At 46.4% G+C, this 14,745-nt stretch overlaps 3 protein-coding genes across 3 annotated transcripts in view; 1 reads left to right on the top strand and 2 right to left on the bottom strand.

The window, feature by feature from the left end:
• ACIN1 (apoptotic chromatin condensation inducer 1) overlaps window positions 1-5,046 on the bottom strand; it is a 38,271-nt gene extending 33,225 nt beyond the window's left edge. The window contains 3 exon segments of the mRNA XM_047797330.1: window positions 244-355; window positions 3,294-3,359; window positions 4,735-5,046. Of these exon segments, the coding sequence (XP_047653286.1) occupies window positions 244-355; window positions 3,294-3,359; window positions 4,735-5,046 (490 nt within the window).
• On the top strand, window positions 4,974-8,476 carry C9H14orf119 (chromosome 9 C14orf119 homolog). Its single transcript, XM_047797331.1, has 2 exons — window positions 4,974-5,379; window positions 7,195-8,476. Exon 2 carries the CDS (start codon window positions 7,196-7,198, stop codon window positions 7,622-7,624), a length of 429 nt encoding a protein of 142 aa, XP_047653287.1. The 5' UTR covers window positions 4,974-5,379; window position 7,195; the 3' UTR covers window positions 7,625-8,476.
• Window positions 8,477-8,879: 403 nt separating this feature from the next.
• On the bottom strand, window positions 8,880-14,519 carry CIROP (ciliated left-right organizer metallopeptidase). Its single transcript, XM_053743529.1, is given in 16 exon segments — window positions 8,880-8,957; window positions 9,022-9,130; window positions 9,839-10,012; window positions 10,449-10,607; window positions 10,880-10,895; window positions 10,898-10,935; window positions 11,467-11,507; window positions 11,509-11,611; window positions 11,613-11,734; window positions 12,334-12,394; window positions 12,610-12,652; window positions 12,655-12,698; window positions 12,998-13,052; window positions 13,265-13,371; window positions 14,065-14,216; window positions 14,301-14,519. Coding segments are annotated over 16 exon segments (1,521 nt in total).
• Window positions 14,520-14,745: the final 226 nt, after the last annotated feature.

Below are 14,745 nucleotides of genomic sequence, written 5' to 3'. Positions count from 1 at the left end.
AAGGGTAGCTTAATCTGTTAGCAGGAATCCTCCTCTATCAAGAGAGTCAAATTAAGTGTCTTCTTTCCTGACAAAAGGTAAATAGTAACTAACTCACTTGGCTCTGTAAACTACCAAAGCAAATAAAGTAGCAGACTCAGCCTGATTTATATTCCTGAAACTGCCTAGTGAAACAAGCCCATCTACTCAGTGACAGGAATAAGAAGGAAGAATTCCTTGTAAGAAGTGACAGTCTGGGCTTACCTTCAAGTTCTGCAGCTTCTCGAGCTTCACGTTCTAGACGCTGCCTAAGCAGCTCCTGTTGCTTTTCCAGATACTGCTTTATGAAACTGTTCTGGCTCATTTCCTCGCCAATCTGTATAGAGGACATGGAAAAAGACAGTCTAGGAAAGCAAACCAGGAAAAAGCAAGGAAGTAAATTCCATGGAGCAAAGCTCTATCCCTTATATTTGAACCTAAAAAAGATAATGAAAATGTTGGAGGGCCCTTTTCTAAGTTACTCCTAGGTTGAGGACTGAAATACAGCCCTGTGATTCACAAAAGATGGCAAAAAAAGGAACTGCACATATAACTTCTTAATTTTACTTCATTTGCTTTTTAGGGCCGCACCCACGGTATATGGAAGATCCCAGGCTAGGCAGCAAATGGGAGCTGTAGCTTCGGCCTACGCCACAGCCACAACCACAGCCATGCAAGATTCGATCTGAGCCGCTTCTGTGACCTACACCAAAGCTCATGGAAACGCTAGATCCTTAACCCACTGAGCGAGGCTAGAGATCCAACCTGCATCCTCATGGATACTAGTCTGGCTCGTTATGCTGAGCCACAATAGGAACTTCTTGCAACTTTTAAAAACATTCAGTTCACAAAAAATGATGAACAAATAACTTAAAATCCTATAAAACTATTCCTTTTAATCTAAATTTTTAGATAATTCAAATTACCTAAAAATAATCTAAAATTTCCTTGGAGTTCCGGCTATGACAGAGTGGGTTAAGAATTTGAATGCTGCAGTTCAGGTTGCTGCAGAGGTGCCCGTTTGACCCCTTGCCCATAAGCAGTAGGTTAATGGATCCGGTGTTGCCCCAGCTGCAGCATGGGACACAACTGCAGCTCATATTTAACCCTGACTCAGGAACTTCCATATGCTGAGGATGAGGCCGTTAAAAACCAAACAAATAAAATAATCTAGTTCACGCTAATTCATCTTTCTTTCGTTGCCACAAAAGATCAAGCTTTACCTAAGAAAATTTTGTTAAACATCTCCAAAATTCAACTAAAGCACTTAAAAAAGCAAGATACTAAGAAGGGATGTCCGTTCAGCATTTAAAACTCTAACTCCATTTTCTTTGGGTGAGAAAAAAATCTTTGGTAACAATATTTAAAATCCAGGAGCTTAAGCCCCTTTTCCCATTTTTTCTGCAACACAGACTCCTGTGTCACCCTCTGCCCTTTAGCCTTCTCTTCACAAGTACTCCTCCCGAGAACCTTCTTGCTTAGCAATACCTATTAGAAATCCAGAAAAGAAAAATGAAAAAAATCTTAATACTTTCCTATATCATTAGTCATCTTCCATAAGCATGGTTAATGTTTACATTCATCTAAAATAGAGGGAGTTCCTGTCATGGCGCAGTGGTTAACGAATCTGACTAGGAACCATGAGGCTGCGGGTTTGATCTCTGCCCTTGCTCAGTGGGTTGACGATCCGGCGTTGCCGTGAGCTGTGGTTGCAGACATGGCTCGGATCCTGCGTTGCTGTGGCTCTGGCATAGGCTGGCAGCTACAGCTCCGATTAGACCCCTAGCCTGGGAACCTCCATATGCCGTGGGAGTGGCCCAAGAAATGGCAAAAAAAAAAAAAAAAGAAATTAGTCTCTTGGTACTTCATGAACAGTGAAGAAGTGTGGGTTGCAAGTACTAGAGAATACATATATTTGTTGCAAAAAGGCTATGTTAATAAAAGCAAAACTCCAAAGACTAAAATGTAATGGGCAAAAGAAATAGAACGGCAAACGATTAACTTATGCAGTTTCTTATGCTTGTTAAAGTACTTAACTAAACTTCTGTAAGCTAGTTAGATTATGATTCTTTTAGCTTAATGAACTAGTAACAAGGGAATAGGAAGGCTCTCTTGTTTTTCCACGGTATCTTGGGACTTCATCTAGTACTGGCGCTGCACACCACTGTACTAACAAACACCTGGATTTTTCCTTTAAGTGCATGACAGACTATAATGAGGGGATGTTAAAAGAGGAAAAGAATCTTAAGAGGCCATGTAGTCTAAGAATTTTTTTTAATTATTATACATATATATGTATTTTTTTGCCTTTTCTAGGGCCGCTTCCTGAAGCATATGGAGGTTCCCAGGCTAGGGGTCTAATCGGAGCTGTAGCCACTGGCCTACAGCCAGAGCCACAGCAACGTGGGATCCAAGCCAAGTCTGCAACCTACACCACAGCTCATGGCAATGCTGGATCCTTAACCCACTGAGCAAGGCCAGGGATCGAACCGACAACCTCATGGTTCCTAGTCAGATTCGTTAACCACTGCGCTACGACGGGAACTCCTAAGAATTTTTTTCTTAAAACTGGGAATGATTTCTTCCAAAGAAATCTTATGCAGAAACTCAATATACAAAGCAAACCGAAGTACATCTAATCTAGGTTAGGAAGTGAATGTGAACCCCTGGTCAACTGGGAAGAAGATATTTTTCTGGGAAGCCTCCAAAAGCAGTTCTACAAAACTCCAGCAGAGCCATTATAAAACTACGGATCTAGTCCAACCTTTTCTCATCTTATATACGAGGAAACCGAGTTCTTCAAAGATTAGATTTCTTGTCCTAAATAACAGAGCAACTGAAGATTAGGAGTAACTGCATGGTCAGTATTAATACTAGTAATGGTAGATGATTTCCAAAGGACTGAATTCTGGGAAAATATATTTCAACGCAATAATTCCTTATCAGCAAGTATTTTCCTAAACTGCTCTGCTGATTATCTACTTCATATCTACATTCAAAGACATCAACTACTTTCCCCAAATTAATGGCAAATAAATGACTTCAGAGCCTTGTACTCCACTCATTCTGCACACACCATTTAAGAATCAGAAATTAACTAGCAGCTCCTGATTCCTGAATTTATTAGAAGTCAACCATCCTAGTATGAAAATATTTCCAACTCATGAACTTAAGAAAATATTGGTGATAAATTAAGCATCAAATATACAATTATCTTGTCGTTCCATGTCTCTGTGCACCCAAAGAGCCCACTCCTAATAAACCTTCTTTCTTACCTGGGAATTTGGCTGGAATGCAGCATGGGGTGTTGAGTGTTTCTGTAAATTTTCTAGCATTAGAGCCTGGTATAAAGAAGGGCAAAAATCAGAAACCATAAAAACAAAAACAAAAAACACCCTTCTCCCAATCTCGACATTAAAAACAATCATACACACTTAAACAGTACTCCTTTTCCAGGGACCTAAAAGCCCTTTACTAATATTGTTCTCATTCATCTTCACAAGACCCCTAAAAATGGCCATGGTCACTGCTCCCAAATGTACAGGTGTGAAATGCAGGCACATAGGGAAAATCAGTGACCTGGCTAGGCAATAAAATCAGTGACAGAACCAGTGCTACAATCCCTATTATCTTCTGCACTTCTGACTAATGTCCCTTCTAAATTTGGCCCTTCACTTCAAATAATTAAATTAGATTCAAAAATACATGAAACCAAAAAGGTTTTGGCCTGAATGAATTACTTACTTAGTCAGTTACCCAGGAACAGGTCTACTTGAGTGAACTTGTATTGTTTCCAAAGAGAGTGGCTCCTAGATTTGCCAAATTTATAAGAATTTCAAAGAGGAGGCTACCAAACAAAATGACCAAAGATTCCATAAACTGTGGTCTGATCCAATACACATACGAAACTGTCAGCTTCAGTATAAGCAACGGTTTGCCAACGTAACCCTGAGCCAACACAGCCCGAATTTGTACTACTCGGCCACGTACCCTAACCAGCACTAATTAAAACCGAGATCCTCACCTTCCCTGCGTCTACAAACCTATACACATCAATCCATTCACCTACCTCTTGACAATCCCACCTTAATGTACAAAACCAGCCTGTCTCACCTCTCTCATCAATATTCGCCAAACTCTCATCCACTCAAATTGCTTCTGGAAGCCCTATAAAGTATACACTCCTCCCTAAGCAAGTCCCTTCAAATCAAGGTTTCTCTTCATTTCACCTAATCTAATCAACTAGACTCCCCCCCCCCCCCACCGCTCCAATTCTATTCTTTCGGACAAGGATACCAACCCCATCAACCCCTCCACCCAACTATACCCCTAACTCCGACCCAGCCCAACTCGCCCCCCTCAGGCCAGCAACGCCGATGGTTGTAGTGGGATTTAACTCCTTCCGCAGCGCATGCGCCGAGACCATAGACACAAACAAGGAGGGGGTGGGGGAAGGAGGAAGGAGCTTAAGACACTCTAGGAGAGTAGCGCACACCCTCCCATTTTGGGCTCGCGCCGCTACCGTTAAGGCGGGAACCGGCGCTATCTCCACTCCAGAGCGAGCCTCGCCAACCACCGTGCGCGCGGATCCGGAGGCTCGCGCTGGCGGCCTGAGCTCGCTCGCGCCGAGCCCGGACACTGCGCCTGCGCCGCGACAGAGACTCGGCTCTACCGGGTCTGCTCCCCTCCGACACGCCGGCAACGCAGTCTCCTCACCCCTTTGAGCCGCTTGACCAGGGCACTCTTCTGCCCGCTCTTGGCTAGGCCTCGCTGTTCCAGTGCGGCCTTCAGGTCGGTCACCCGCAGCGCCTGAAGAGGCTTCCCGTCCAGAGTCACCTCCTCCAGCTCCGCCATCTTGCGTGAGGTACTCGGGTCCGTCCCGACGGCTTCGGGCATCTTCGGTAATTTCCGCCAACGCCCTTCGAACGTTCCGAGCTGACCCCGCCCACTGCTAGAGTCAACCCCGCGATTACCACTCAGAATTCCCCGAATTCCTTCGGAACTGCTCGGGTGTTTCCGTCTTCACATCGGCACCAATCGGTTTTCTCCATCCTACCAGCCGCTCCTCCCTCCCTCGTGCTGCTTTCAGAGCTCGGTTCGCTTCATCTTACCGAGGCTTTGAATCGAGTCTGTTCGGAAGCTCTCGATTCTGGCATACCCATAATCGGAGTTATTCGGCTATCTCCGGACCTAAGGATGAGGCGCTAAGGCACTTGGGTGTTTGGGGCTGGTCCGGGACCGGAAGTGCGTGGGTTTCCGGGCTGGCCCTCTTTAGGGTTTTCAGGAAACCGGGAAGCGGCGGCGATGGTAGGATAGCGCTGTTGTGACGGTCTCCGGGTCCTCTGTGAGAGGAAACGGGAGGTAAGCGGGGTAAAAGTACCTCCCTGGGCCGAGTCAGACTCGGTGTTTGCGGGCTAGTCAGTAGGGCAAGCTTCCCATTCCCCTACGGAAACAGCTGCCACCCCCCCACCCTCCGAAACCCTGCCACTCCCAGCTGAGGCTGTCTTGCTTTTTGGGACCTCGGAATGCTAGGCTCTGTAGCCTCCAAAGTTGACCGTGTCTTTGGACCCGGCTTGTCAACCAATTCATAATCATTGAACTTGAGTTTACCGTGAAAGCCATATCGCAAGACTCGGAAAAAGTTCTCCCTTTCCACGAAATAGAGAAGAAAATTCCCTTAGGAAGAATTGCTTCTTGTAGGGCCACTGTGAAAAAGGCAACCTCACTGGGAATGTTTTGGTACTGAACTGACGTAAATTGCTTCTGGCTTCCTTTTCTTTGTCACTGCAGATACTCCAATTTACAGCAGAAGAAATACAAACAGTAAATAGGTCACAGACAAGTATTTTAAGGTTTTCATTGTTAGAGATTCAAACTGAGATTTGAAAACAATTCAAGTTGGCTGACCTTCCAGTTGCATTAGTGATGCGGATCAGTGGCAAGGCATCAATAGATATTATATTAAACATGAAAGAAAATTGTTCAGACATGAATTGTCACACATCAACAGCAGTAGAACACTTGTTAGAGCCCTAAACCACCAAACCAACTAGACTTTTTTCAGTCCTGAATAAACAACCACTTGGCTTTTTCTGTTTTTCTTACTTTGTTAATCTTATTTTGGGCAAGGTGCCCTCACTTAATCTGCTTTTTAATTTTTCCTGATGCTTTACAGGAAATAGAGGAAAATAAGGGGGTTATGAAGTTCTTGGCATATTTCAGAGGTTACATGCACATTGCAGAGAAGGCTCTTTCATCATACAGGATGTTTTTCCTTTCTTCTTTTCCCCCACTGTGATAGCTTTGGAATGATTAGCACCTGGACCTTAACTAACTGCTTGATAAATTTAAAAATGTGTACCTTTTTTTTCATTTTAGGCAAGATGTGTTGGACCTATATATTTATTTTGGGGGATAGGGGGTTCCTCAGCATGCAGAAGCTCCCAGGCTAGGGATCGAACCTGTGCCCCAGCAGTGCCCATGCCAGATCCTTAACCCCTAGGCCACCAGAGAACTCCCCCCTTTTTTGGTTGGACCTATATGAATCATTTTTTGTCTTTATTCAACCTGGAACATAGAATTAAAAGGGAAAGAATGAACACAGAATGTGGAATGTTTTGGTTATTTTTAGATTGTTTATAAGAATGATGGAGAGAGGCAGTGGGTTTGAAAAAGAGAGAGGAAGGAGTTCCTGTCATGGCACAGAGGTTAACGAATCTGACTAGGAACCATGAGGTTGAGGGTTCGATCCCTGGCCTTGCTCAGTGGGTTAAGGATCCAGCGTTGCCGTGAGCTGTGGTGTAGGTCGCAGACGAGGCTTGGATCCCAAGTTGCTGTGGCTGTGGCGTAGGCCAGCGGCTATAGCTCCGATTAGACCCCTAGCCTGGGAACATCCATATGCTGCAGGAGCAGCCATAGAAAAGACCAAAAAAAAAAAAAAAGAGAGAGAGAGAGGAAAATTGGCAAATATGATATGCAGTTATTCTTGGGTGCCTTCGCTAAGGTAGCTGGATAATAACCTAAATAAAGGACCCTGTTGTTTTTCTGTAAACTAGATAGGTGGAAAGTAATTTTCTTTGTAGATACCAATTGAGAGTGATAAGATTCTATGTTGTTAGAAAGCTGTATTTTGGTTGCTCTTTGTAGAGAGTGTGTAACAGTGCTTTTATGTTTCAGGATGCCACTGGAATCATCTTCCTCTTCGATGCCACTGTCTTTCCCTTCTCCCTTACCCTCGGTACCAGACAATATTTCTGACTCTTCCCCTCCTCCAATGTCTTACATCACTTCCCAGGAGATGAAATGTATTCTTCATTGGTTTGCCAGCTGGTCAGGTCCTCAGCGTGAACGTTTCCTACAGGACCTGGTTGCTAAGGCAGTACCAGGAAAATTACAGCCACTGCTGGAAAGTCTAGAGCAGCTTAGTGTGTCTGGAGCAAACCGACCACCTTGTATCTTTGAGTGCCAGCTACGTCTTTGGGATCAGTGGTTTCGAGGTTGGGCTGAGCAGGAGCGCAATGAATTTGTCAGGCAGCTGGAGATCAGTGAGCCAGACTTTGTGGCAAAGTTTTACCAAGCAGTGGCTGCTACAGCTGGTAAAGACTGACAGGCATTAAAATCAAAGAAGATAACCAGAAGTGTTGGAGCCAAGGCCACAACTTTACCATGAGAATTTCGCATGTATTACTTAAAGGTATGGGGATGGTATTCCAATCAGCTGTCTGAACTCGCTGAAGTACAGGTCTGGTGATTTCAACGTGAACAGCCTATCAGCTGGACTCCTGATAAATGTGTAAATGTCCTCCATCGGAGCGAATCCAGATCATCAGTCTGCCTCCTAGCTTGGTTCGTTCCAAGACATGTCAAACCCTCAAAGAATTTAAAGACTTTTGCAACCATAACCAAAAGGAATCTATACATTATACACATTGCTGGCCTGTGGGGTATAAAGTAGAGCCTTCCTATTCCAGAAAGGGGCTGTAAAAGGTCACGTTTTTATAACTTACCTGGATTCGGATGGTGGTTTCGCCACTCCTACCAGCTTCTGGCATAATTATGTGAGATTTCAACTACAAGCTTGAATTTTGGAAAAATCAGGAGATGGAGGTACTTACTCCTTCCTCCACTGATGTTTTTTAGAACCCAAAAAGCAGTGACTTTTGGAGTTCCCTTGTGATATAGCAGGTTAATGACCCAGCGTTGCCACTGCAGCCACTTGGGTTGCTGCCATGGCGCTGGTTTGATCCCAGGCCCAGGAACTTTTACATGCCATGGGTGTGGCCAAACCCCCCAACAAAATAGCAATGACTTTTTTCTAATGTGTATGTGACATCCTTGAAGCTGGTAGCATATATTCCTATTCTGTAAGTTTACTCTACAGGAATATGAAAACACTTGACATTCCTTACAGGTTGAAGGGTTTATTTTTTGTATCAAAATAAAGAATGAATTTTCAGAACCATAGTCTTTTACCTTTTTTTCATTGCAAGGCTAATGTAACGATATAGAGAAAGAGGCTGCTTTTTTTTTTTTTTTTTGGTCTTTTTGCCTTTTCTAGGGCTGCACCTGCAGCATATGGAGGTTCCCAGGCTAGGGGTCTAATTGGAGCTGTAGCCACTGGCCTACGCCAGAGCCACAGCAACGCGGGATCCGAGCTGAGTCTGCAACCTGCACCACAGCTCACGGCAACGCCGGATCCTTAACCCACTGAGCAAGGCCAGGGATCATGGTTCCTAGTTGGATTTATTAACCACTGCGCCACGACGGGAACTCCAGAAAGAGGCATTTTGAGAAGAGTAGAACTTATGTGTAGACAACAGATCGACTTTCCAGCCATTTTTCTCTAGGAAATCATTTCTGTCCTAACCCTTATCATGCTCTGGGTAGCACCACATCTCCCTTGTTCCTTCAGCTGGCCCCCCCTGTGGCGCCATGAAGCTCTGGTGAATGGTAAGGGGCAGAAGGTCCCACCTGAAGAATAGGCCACAGTTCCGGTGCACCCACTGGGATAAGCAACATTAGGCAGAGTCCTTTTGGCAGGCCTAGATGGGTCGTGGAAGGATTATGATCCAAGGTAATCACAAAACCTAGAAACATAGCAGTAATATCTGGCCTGGAATAACGCTTAGGCTTAAATGGTGAAGGGCCCTGCCTTTCTTTTAATACATAGGATTCATTCCTCATCCCAATAATAAGCTAAACAGGAAATCAATAAGAGGGGATATAGAACCTGAAAGGAATAATACCAAGGTCCAAGACATCCAGCATCCTAAATTGTTGGAAGGAGACCTAACTTGGCGATGAGGGAAATGGCCTGGGAGGGAATTAGAGACTGTGGTGTTTAGGCCTGGTGCCTGGGTGGTGCTTAAGAAAGGGACTAGGAGCCCTTTGTCCTAGAGAGGGGCAAGTCCATGATGACTGGGAGGAGAAGTGTCCCATGATGATAGGCCCCATGTGGCCATGTTAGGGGTCCTTGTTTTCTGAAATATTAGCCCTGTATAGGACACTATACATATGAATAAGTGTTTGGGGGTGGGGGTTGGTTTGTCTTTTTAGGGCCACACCCATGACACATGGAGGTTTCCAGGCTAGGGGTTGAATCAGAGCTTAACCGCAGCCACGAAAGATCCAAATTGCATCTGTGACCTACACCTCAGCTCACTGTGAGGCCAGGGATCAAAACTGTGTCCTTGTGGGTACTAATCAGATTCATTTCTGCTGAGCCATGACGGGAACTCCTGAATAAGTGTTTAATCAATATAATTCCAAACATCTGTACTCCAGGAATTTGAAAGAAAACTCCTTGGAATATCTTACTTGCTGTAGTCTGCGGTAATTCTGTGGCTCCTCCACAATAACTTCTAGAGGTTTCTTCCAGAGAGTCGGGGTCAGGGCCCTGTGCAGCAAACCAACTGAAGACCCTGGGCAGCCAGGGGAATTCCGCATATACACAGTGAACACCGGACTATTAATCAAGGGGCTGTGGAAATAGCACCTAAGTAGTCATTTGAATCTCTTTTTTTCTTCCATTTCTTTTTTCTTTTAGGGCCATACCTATGGCATATAGAAGTTCCCAGGCTAGGAGTCAAATCAAAGCTGCAGTTGCCGGCCTACACCACAGCCACAGCAACATGCGGTCTGAGCCTCATCTGCAACCTACACCACAGCTTGTGGCAAGGCCAGATCCTTTAACCCACTGACTGAGGCCAAGGATTGAACCCACATCATTATAGCCACTACGCAGGTTCTGAATGGGGAACACCTGAATCTCTTAGTGGAGGTAGAGTGCCTTGAAGAGCCTCGCTCATGAAACAGGTGCAGTCTTAGGAGTGGGATGGCCAGAAGGTCTTCAGAGGAGAGCTATGAAGTAAAGGACTTAAGCATTTCCCTTAGCCCACTGTGTAAGTCCTTAGCCTGAGCCATCCCTTTACCTGCCAGTGTCTTCTCTGCTCACCAGAGCCTGTAGCGCTGCTTCAGTCGGATTTTCTTGCTCTTCTTTCCACAGAGAGTAGCCTGGGGGCCCAGCTAATCCTAAAGACAGCTAGAATAACAGGTCACAAGTGGGTAAGTAAGAGCATGAGTGGGAGTTCCTGTTGAGGCTCAGCAGTAAAAAACCTGATTAGTATCCACGAGGACGTGGGTTCAATCCCTGGCCTCACTCAGTAGGGTTAAGGATCCGGTGTTACCCTGAGCTACGGTGTAGGTCGCAGACCCCACTTGGATCTGGCTGGCATTGCTGTGGCTGTTGTGTAGGCTAGTAGCTACAGCTCCGATTCAACACCTACCTGGGGAACCTCCATATGCTATAGGCGCAGCCCTTAAAAAAAAGGCAAAAAATAAAAAAATAGCTTGAGTACCTTCATTAGTCTGACACAGCAACCCTGGGGATGGAAGAGACGACCATTGTACTCAGGTATCCACAAGGAATTAGGTAGCAGGGTATAGGTATAGCCTGTTACCTGCTCATGCCCTCCCTCTGAGGAAAATGTAGTTTCTAAGTCAGTCATGGACTCATAGGGTGCTTAGTAAAAAGTGAATGAACATCAATAAATAAGCTACAAGGATGTATTGCACAGCACAAGGAATATAGCTATTATTTTATAACTTTAAATGGAGTATAAACTAAAAATACTGAATCACTTTGCTGTACACCTGAAGCTAATATAACATTGTAAATAAATATACTTCAATAACAATAAAGAATGAACATCAAAACGTTGCATAGGGGCTTGCCTGGTGGTCTAGCGGGTTAAGGATCTGGTATTGTCACTGCTGTGGCTGAGGTCACTACTGTGGTATATGTTTGATCCCTGGCCTGGGAACTTCTGCATGCCATGGATGCAGCCAAAAACAAACAAAAAACAAACAAACCCACGTTGGATATACTACCATAAGAGCACTTTCAAACTTTACCAGCTTGTTATAGCCATCCCACTTCTGATACCCACTTGAATAGCTTTTCCTGGACTGCATGGGACCCAAGGTGATTTCCTCCACCTGCACTTTGTATGCTCCTCTCTCTGTGCCTTGATAGAAGGAGCAGCAGACAGTGACCTCTGCTTCCTTGAGGTGTGGGCTCTGAGAGGGATGCCTTGTCCCCAGGAAGCAGCTGTGAAGTGAGGTTGGCAAGGAAGCAACAACTCTAGGGATGGCAGATCTCCCCACGGGGATTCTCCGCTCCAGGCAGGAATCCATTTCCCTTCTTCCAGCATTCACTCTGAAGGGCAGAGCAGAAGGTAAAATAGTGTTGGTCCAGATGCCTCAGAAGGAGATACCTAGGGGAGTGCCCATCATGGCGCAGCAGAAACAAATCCAACTAGGAACCATGAGGTTGCAGGTTCGATTCCTGGCCTCTCTCAGTGGGTTAAGGATCTGGTGTTGCCGGGAGCTGTGGTGTAGGCTGGCAGCTGTAGCTCCGATTGAACCCCTGCCCTGGGTGGGAACCGAGACCCTAAAAAAGCAAAAAAGAAGAAGAAAAAGAAGGAGATGCCTAGGAGGTCTTATTGTGGCTCAGTGGTTGACAAACCCCACTAGTATCCATGAGGATGCAGGTTTGATCCCTGGTCCCACTCAGTCCTGCTTAGTGGGTTAAGGTTCTGGCGTTGCCATGAGCTGTGGTGTGGGATGCGGCATGAATGGGATCCAGCATTGATTGCTGTGGCTGTGGTGTAGGCTAGCAGCTGCAGCTCCAATTTGACCCCTAGCCTGGGAACTTCCCTATGCCATAGGTGTGGCCCTAAAAAGAGGGGAAAAAAAAAAAAGGAGATGCCTCTTCAGGCCTACTTGGTTTCATTGCCCATTCTCTAGTCCACCCACCCCACTGGCAAAGGGCCCATATGTGGAGCAGCCTTCCAGCATGTGGTCTGAGGAGAGCTTCCTTGTCCAGGTGCAGAGTGGCAGCCCAGTCCGCAGTGTGGGAGGGATGTCAAGGCCAAATCCAGGCCAGACCCTGCTTGAGAGAAAGGAAGATAAACAGAACAAATGAACAAATCCCTCAGGGCCAGCCGTGCTTACAGCTTCAGTTACACTTTATCAGCAGATAGTCCCTTCCAACCTCTCTCACTTGCCCCAAGCTGATGTGGGTCATGGTACCAGCCTGAATCTTTGAAGGCATCAAGAGTGATTGATTGGGTCAAGTGCGCTGGGAGCCATCAAAGGTAACAGTTGTCATAAAACCCTGGAGGAGAAGTTCCCGTCGTGGCCCAGTGGTTAACAAATCCGACTAGGAACCATGAGGTTGCGGGTTTGATCCCTGGCCTCCCTCAGTTGGTTAAGGATCTGGTGTAGGTTGCAGACGCAGCTACAGCTCTGATTAGACTCCTAGCCTGGGAATCTCCATATACCATGGCAGCAGCCCAAGAAATGGCAAAAAGACAAAAAAAAAAAAATAAAAATAAGATAGCAGTGGTTCCCTCTGTTGACATTGCGGGGAGCCCTCCCCTCTCATTTAGCACTGGATCCTGAGGGCCAACCCCTCTACCTCTTGAAGGGCTGTCTGAAGAAAGCCAGGGCATGGAACAATTCATGGAGTGTGGATGGAGTGTGTCCTAAGGACAAATGACCACAGAAGGAGGGAACAGCAGTAGGACGGACCAAGCACCCTTGCCTCTCTGCCCTATCAGCTCTTCGTAGAGATTGAGGCACCTTCTGTTCCACCCTGTGGGTCCTTTCACTTCATAGGAAGCTGAGCAACCTGGCCTCCCTCCTCCAACCTGTTTGCTTCTTTGTATTCATCATGCCACAGTCACCATGATGGTGTCACTCTGGCTGAGGCTGGGACTGGTGTGATGTTGGGCATAGCAGACAATGGTAACAGCGAGAGGCATGTCTTCTGAGTCCATCAGGCAGCGTAGGCTATGATAGGGGAATGTGGATGGGCCAGGACAAGAAGGGGGTGGGAAGGAGGGGAGTAGGATAACACAGAAGAGTCTTCCTGGGAGTTGCCACTGTGGCTCAGAGGGTTACAAACCGGACTAGTATCTATGAGGATGTGGGTTCGATCGCTGGCCTTGCTCAGTGGGTTAAGAATCCTGCATGGCTGTGGCTGTGGTGTAGGCTGGCAGCTGCAACTCTGATTCAACTGTCTAGCCTGGCAACTTCCATTTGCCACAGCTGCAGCCCTAAAAAAAAAAAACAAAACAAAAAAGGAGTTTCTGTTGTGGCTCAGTGGAAACAAATCTGACTAGTAACCATGAGGACACAGGTTCGATCCATGGCCTCACTTAGTGGGTTAAGGATCCAGCATTTCGGTGAGCTGTGGTGTAGGTCGCAGACGAGGCTTGGATCCAGCATTGCTGTGGCTGTGGCATAGACCAGCAGCTGCAGCTCCAATTCGAACCCTAGCCTGGGAGCTTCCATATGCAGTGGATGTGACCCTAAAAAACCAAAAATTAAGTCCATCGCATGTGCTCATAGTCTTGTAGAGGTCTTGGCAGGCTGGAGATATTCAGATCCCCAAATATGAGAAGCTGTTCTTACCTTTGCCCCGAAGCAACTCTCTTCTTGGTACCCTAGGCTCAAGAGGCCGCACCTGGCAAGAATGAATGCCTGTAGGTGAGCTGATGCCAGGTCTGGGTAACTTTGAAGAGGAACACTCTCAATGACATGAATTCACCTGCATAGTCTAGGGCATCTGGGACTCCCCAGATAGCGTGGCAGTGCTGGGCAGGGTCTCAACTCAGGTCCTTGTGTTGAAGAAACTTAACATGACCACAGGTCAGTTTCACCTCACCTCAGTATCTTAGAGTTCCCACTCCTTTTCTGTGTGGTCTTCCTGCCCTAGCCTGCTCTGCCCCTTCTGCTGTCTCACTCACCTGCTAGGACACCCTGGAGCCGCCAAGGCTCCGCATCCCCCTCCCACCCCATTTCCTGTCCCGAGATCCCTCTGAGACAGGATCTCAGATACAGGTTTGGATTCATTAGGGTTGAGGATCATGGGTACCAGGGAAGGTGATGGAGGAAGAGGGGAAGTTTGGGGGGAGTTGGGAGAAAAGGGGGGGCATCTGAGAAGATTTGTGAATGTCTGTGTCTCCTTCTGCAGACACTTGCTTGTGGCAGCGCCCAGGGAAGCAGCACCCCCCCTCCAGGGGGAGCAGCCCCTCCAACAGGAGGAGCAGCAGCAGCATCTTTTTTTTTTTTTTCTGTCTTTTTTGCCATTTCTTGGGCCGCTCCTGCGGCATATGGAGGTTCCCAGGCTAGGGGTCCAAGCAGAGCTGTAGCCGCCAGCCT

The sequence above is a fragment of the Phacochoerus africanus genome, chromosome 9 (assembly GCF_016906955.1).
Source record: "Phacochoerus africanus isolate WHEZ1 chromosome 9, ROS_Pafr_v1, whole genome shotgun sequence".
Classification (NCBI taxonomy): Eukaryota; Metazoa; Chordata; class Mammalia; order Artiodactyla; family Suidae; genus Phacochoerus; species Phacochoerus africanus.
This window is presented reverse-complemented; position numbering and strand designations above follow the sequence as displayed.

Bases quoted from the DNA above. Each gene is read 5' to 3' on its own strand.
- C9H14orf119 (XM_047797331.1), top strand. From the start codon at position 7,196: ATGCCACTGGAATCATCTTCCTCTTCGATGCCACTGTCTTTCCCTTCT.